The 4,917-nt window shown below is 68.9% G+C and overlaps 3 protein-coding genes across 3 annotated transcripts in view; all 3 read right to left on the reverse strand.

The window, feature by feature from the left end:
- CHLNCDRAFT_137278 (hypothetical protein) overlaps positions 1–2,889 on the reverse strand; it is a gene marked incomplete at both ends in the record, with an annotated part of 7,035 nt that extends 4,146 nt beyond the window's left edge. The window contains 9 exons of the mRNA XM_005845081.1: positions 179–261; positions 634–738; positions 980–1,034; positions 1,311–1,381; positions 1,633–1,734; positions 1,938–2,026; positions 2,324–2,397; positions 2,606–2,734; positions 2,861–2,889. Of these exons, the coding sequence (XP_005845143.1) occupies positions 179–261; positions 634–738; positions 980–1,034; positions 1,311–1,381; positions 1,633–1,734; positions 1,938–2,026; positions 2,324–2,397; positions 2,606–2,734; positions 2,861–2,889 (737 nt within the window). The remainder of the gene's footprint in view (positions 1–178; positions 262–633; positions 739–979; positions 1,035–1,310; positions 1,382–1,632; positions 1,735–1,937; positions 2,027–2,323; positions 2,398–2,605; positions 2,735–2,860) is intronic.
- Positions 2,890–3,689: 800 nt separating this feature from the next.
- Positions 3,690–4,346, reverse strand: CHLNCDRAFT_137279 (hypothetical protein; the record flags this gene model as incomplete). Its single annotated transcript, XM_005845082.1, has 3 exons — positions 3,690–3,812; positions 3,931–3,976; positions 4,210–4,346. 3 exons carry the CDS (start codon positions 4,344–4,346, stop codon positions 3,690–3,692), a joined length of 306 nt encoding a protein of 101 aa, XP_005845144.1.
- Positions 4,347–4,840: 494 nt separating this feature from the next.
- CHLNCDRAFT_137280 (hypothetical protein) overlaps positions 4,841–4,917 on the reverse strand; it is a gene marked incomplete at both ends in the record, with an annotated part of 5,749 nt that continues 5,672 nt past the window's right edge. The window contains one exon of the mRNA XM_005845083.1: positions 4,841–4,887. Within this exon, the coding sequence (XP_005845145.1) occupies positions 4,841–4,887 (47 nt within the window). The remainder of the gene's footprint in view (positions 4,888–4,917) is intronic.

Consider the following 4,917-nt stretch of genomic DNA (forward strand, 5'->3'; position numbering starts at 1 on the left):
TGGGGTGGGGTGGGCGGGTGAGCAGGAGAGTGTGTGGGTGTTGACGTCGGGTCTGGAGGGCAGTGGGGTGTGGGTGGGTGGCTGGGCAGGGCGGAAGCGGGAGGCGCAGGCTGAGGAGCGAGAGGCCGCGGGTGACGAGCGGCGGCAGGAGTGACGAGGTGCCCGTCCGACTCCTCACCAGTACAGGTTCCACTCCAGCGTCTTGGTGAGGCGCAGGTGGCGGCGCAGCCCCGGGATGGGTACGTTGAGGGCCAGCACGCCCTGTGGGCAGGCGGGCGGGGGAGCGGGGTGAGCAGGGGGGCGGGTGAGTGAGGGCTGGGAGCGGGAGGCACGCCCGCGCTCGAGCGCCGCGCCATGTGCACCAGGCTGGCGGCCACCGCGGAGCGGGGAGGCCAGGAGGCACGCCCCCGCCCGACCGCTTGTGCCCACACACTGGCACACGTGGCTGGGACCCCGCCAACAAGAGGCGGGGGCGAGCCCGCGCCCACATTGCTGCACGCCCGACAGACAGACAGCACTGCCTGGCAGGGCCACTGGTGGCATGCCCTCCCCGCCCCCTCGCACGGGAGCGCACCTGCAGCACCCCCAGACCCCCCACCCCCACACATACATACACCCCAACCATACTCCCACCTTGTTCAGCATGCCGATCAGGTAGTTCTCTTTGCGCATCACCCGCGCCACAATGTCGTGCTCGCTGAGGTCCCGCGCCATGCACAGCCGGTGGCGGCGCTGGACCTGCGGTCAGGGCAGGGCAGGGCAGGGCAGGGCAGGGCAGGGCAGGGCAGGGGAGTCGAGGAGCGTGGCTGTGGCTGGCCTGGCGACGGGCTGCCTGGCGGTGGAAGGTCAGTAGGGAGTATCCACAGTGCTGCTGTGCATGTGCTGCTGTACACAGTGCGGCAGTACACGTGCTGCTGTGCACAGGGGGCCGCACATGCAGCCAGGCAGGCGCATGCGGGATGCCGAGGCGGGCGCTCACCTGCACCAGCCTGTGCGCCACCTCGGGCCACGTCACCGTCCCCATCTGCCGCTCGCTGCGGGCGGGCGGGCGGGGGCAGGGCAGACTGGGTGGTTGCGTGCCAGCCCAACCCAGCTTGGCTGCAAGCGCCGCCTGCTGCCTCGCCTCCCCAAGCTCTCACCACAGCTCCAACAAGCGGCACTCCTCCTCCCCGCCCTGCTCTGAATTTGCAGCACCTGCCGGCCCGTCGCCCCTCTGCCCTCCCCCTTGTGCAGGCGGGCACAGCGCGGTCCAGCACGCAGCCCTGCGCGCCTGGCGCCCCACCCGGCCTCACACACAGGCCCCGGCGTACCTGATGCCCAGCTTGTGGTTGCAGAAGTGCTTCACCTCAGCCAGGTCCCGCACCTCATACACCAGGTGGGCCTGCACAGGGGGCAGGGAGGGGCAGCCGCGGCCGGGACAGCCAGGGGTTGCGCAGCTGGAAGGTGCACGAACGTGACCGCAGCAGGCGCGGCCAGCTCGCGCCAGGCCGCGCATGGCGGGGCGGAAGGGAGAACAGCGGGGGGCCGCAGGAGGTGCGGGGGTGCAGGGAGGAAAGGAAGGCAGCGGGGAGCCACGCCCGCGGCGTCTTTTGAGCGTCCTGAAACCAGCCACAGGCCCCGCAGCCGGCCCACCAGCGCCACCAGCCAGTAGGCGGAGAAGAGGAGCAGGTAGGCGACAGCCAGGCCCGTCCACACGCCGAGGCCGCCCGCCAGCGGGTGCTTGCGCACGGCGGCCTGCAGGCGAGGGGGCAGGGGCAGCAATGGCACATACATGAGCGTCGTGTTTGGAAACAACCATTCCACAAGCACATGCTGCACCTGCATCGCGTGCCTCTGCTCCTGCTGCTCAGCGCTCTGCGCCTGCCCCTCCGTGATGGCCCCACATGCGCTGCATGCGTCCTGTACCGCCCAGCCTGTACCACCCAGCGGTACCGCACCTCCCAGATGTCGCAAGTGTCCTGCTTGAGGCACTCCGCGCGCAGCGCCCCCCAGTCCACGTACAGCAGCAGCAGTGCCGACATGGCCACTGCAGGCAGGCAGGCAGGCAGGAGGTAGGCAGGCAGGTGCCCGTAAGCAATGCACCGCCCTGGGCGACAGCAAGCGGGCAGAGCGGGCAGCTCCTGTCGCAGGCAAACGAACCAGCGGTTGCCCGCCAGGCCGACAACCACCCCCTGCCCTGCCACACAACGCTGCGCGTGCGAACACACACACACAACGCGCGCGCGCACACACACACACACACACACACACACAGCAGCAGCAGCGGCGGCGGCGGCGGCGGCGGCGGCGGCGGCAGTACAGGGCGGTACAGGGCAGCGCCCACCTGTGAAGGCCAGCGCCAGGAGGTTGAGCACCCGCGAGGTGAGCATCACCACAAACCCCTTCTCCTCCCAGTACCTGCAGCCGCGGTACAGGGCGGTACAAGGTGGTGCACCAGGCTGGCCCTCGCGCCTATGTGCCTCGGGCCCACTCCGCACCAGCTAGCACGTGGAATGGCAGCTGAACTGCCACCGATGCGCACAACAGCAGCGGCAGACGGGCAGCTCAGGTGGTGGCCAGCCCGGCAAGGTTCTCACCCCCTGCTAGGTGCTAGGGCAGCACCCACCTGTATATGCGCGTGAAGAACTGGTCCAGGTTCGGAATGGCCTCCCACTGCCACTGCTCCGAGCCGAGCAGCGCATCGGGTGGCGCGCCGCCCTCGCCCCCGTCGCCACCGTTGCCGCCCTCGGGCATGCTGCAGGCCATGGCGGGCCAGCAAGGGCCAAGCCGGTGGGCGACAGCAGCGCAGCGCGAAGCACGCAGGGCAAGGGCAGGGGAAGAGGCAGGAGCAGCGGCAGCAGCGGGCGGCGACGGGCCTCACCTGGGCAGCGGCTCATAGTGCGCTTCCATTGAGCGCTCCAGCAGCTCCCAACCACCCTGCTGCCAGCTTCGATATTAGGGCTCGGCTCCGCTCAGCGACAGACCGCTCCTGACATCGCGCCCTGGAGCCCGAGCGCGCTTGTGTGGCAACACTACTGCCTGCACGTTGGCTTGAGATCAGTCCAGCTCGCTGCCGGGACGTGCTCTGCCTGGTAGCGCGCGAGGCAAGGTTGGCTGTCGAGCTCTCAGGCGGGCACCCAGCCAAGCTGAAGCGGACTTAAACACGTGGGCCGTTGAGCTAGCACATCGCCGCAGGGCGACGCCAGTGGGGAGAAAGCCGCGGCGCGGCGCCCGCCGCGCCACACGTGCGGCTCGCCCCGCCCTGCCTGCCGGGACCATTATCCGGGCCCCATAGAAAGAGCACGTGGTTGCAGAACCTGGCGTGGGCAGCAATTACATGGCCATGAAATTTCAAATGGTGGCAATAAAGCAGGGGTGCGGCAGAGGCTGTGGCTGCCACAGCAGGGCAGGCGCACTGCCGTGCCGCTGCGGGGCGCCGAGGGCAGATGCCGTTGCACGGGTCTTGCAAAGCACACACAGGCAGTGGCAGCGCACAGCGTTACCACATTGCTTGCCGTGAATGCTGGCGGCTGCGGCCGCACGTGCACGCAGCCAAGGGCGGGCTGCAAAGTTTAAAGCGGCCTTGGGTGGGCTGGCAGGCAGTGGGGTGTGCCCGCCGACTGCGTTCCCCGAGCCGTGAAGCCTGGCCGGCCTCCGCCTTTGAAAGCTGGGCCTGGCCGGGACGAGGGGCGAGCCCGACACGCCGCGCTTCACTTCTTCTTGGTGCTGCCGCGCACCGCGACGCCCTGCGTGGTCACCCCCACCACGTCGTGCATGTTGGTGCACTTCTCGGGCTCCCAGGGCAGCTTGGGGTGCTTGGCGTCGTGGTGGATCTGCAGCGGGGTAAGGGAGCCCAGTGCGGCAGGCGTGAGGGGCAGGGGCCGAGCAGGAAGAAGCACAGCACGTGCGGCGTTGCATGCCCGCCACGCGGCGCGGGGCGCTGGCGCCCACCTGCATCGTCTTGAGGTCTGGCGCCTGCTGCCCGCAGATGTGGCACCTGCGGGTGTCCAGCGGGGCCGGGTTCCAGGTGAGTGAAAGGCAGCCCCGCCCCGCGACAGCAACAGCAGCAGCTGGCAGGGAGCGGCCTCTTTGGGCTGCACCCGCGCGGCGCTTGCCAGGGCGCCGCACTGTACGCACGGCCGAGCTGCTGTCGCGGCATTGCTTCTGCGTTTTACATTCCCCCGGCCTCCCAATCTCTTGCTGCAGCCCCCCCACACGACCCCCACTTACTTGTATTTGGCATGCCCCGCCTGCCCGCCCTTGCGGTCGGCCAGGCCCGCCTTGCCGCCCCCAGCATTCTGCAGGGCGGCCTTGGCCTTGGCAGCCAGCTCCTTGGCCGTGTGGTGGGCTTGCTTGGCCTTGGCCATGGCGGCTGCCTCTGCTAGAAAAGGTTGAACGGATGCTGCGGCCTAGTGGCACGACGGCAGCCCTGTGCTGCTCGTTATGGGGAAACCAGCGACCGCGACGGCGCCGCAAACGGAGCTCCTCAAAGTGGCGGCTGGAGTGGCAGGGCAGCGCGCAGCGGCTCCGGAGCAACAGATAGACAGGGAAGCAGCCTGCAAAGCCGAAAAACCGGCAGCGCGGCCCGCATGCTTTGGCTCCCCTGGCCATGCATGCATGAGGGCGCTGCCGCGCAAGCGGCGCCCGTCGGCACCGCAAGGTGGTGTGGTGCTACATGTTGACATGGTGCCATGTGTCAAAGGCTTTGTGTATGTTGGAACATGAATAAAAAATTGAACAAGGGAGGAGGACGAAAAATGCCAGTGCCATCCGGCATGCAACGAACGGGGCAGGAGGCAGGCGGCATCGGGCGGACTGGTTGAACCCGCATGCCGCCGCCGCCGCCAGGGGCTGGCCGCGCTCAGCTGATGAACATCTTGAACACCTCCCGCGCCTTGCCCGACAGCTCTGTGAAGGTGAAGTCCGGGCTAGCGCCGC

This window comes from Chlorella variabilis, assembly GCF_000147415.1.
Source record: "Chlorella variabilis unplaced genomic scaffold CHLNCscaffold_19, whole genome shotgun sequence".
In the NCBI taxonomy this organism is placed as follows: Eukaryota; Viridiplantae; Chlorophyta; class Trebouxiophyceae; order Chlorellales; family Chlorellaceae; genus Chlorella; species Chlorella variabilis.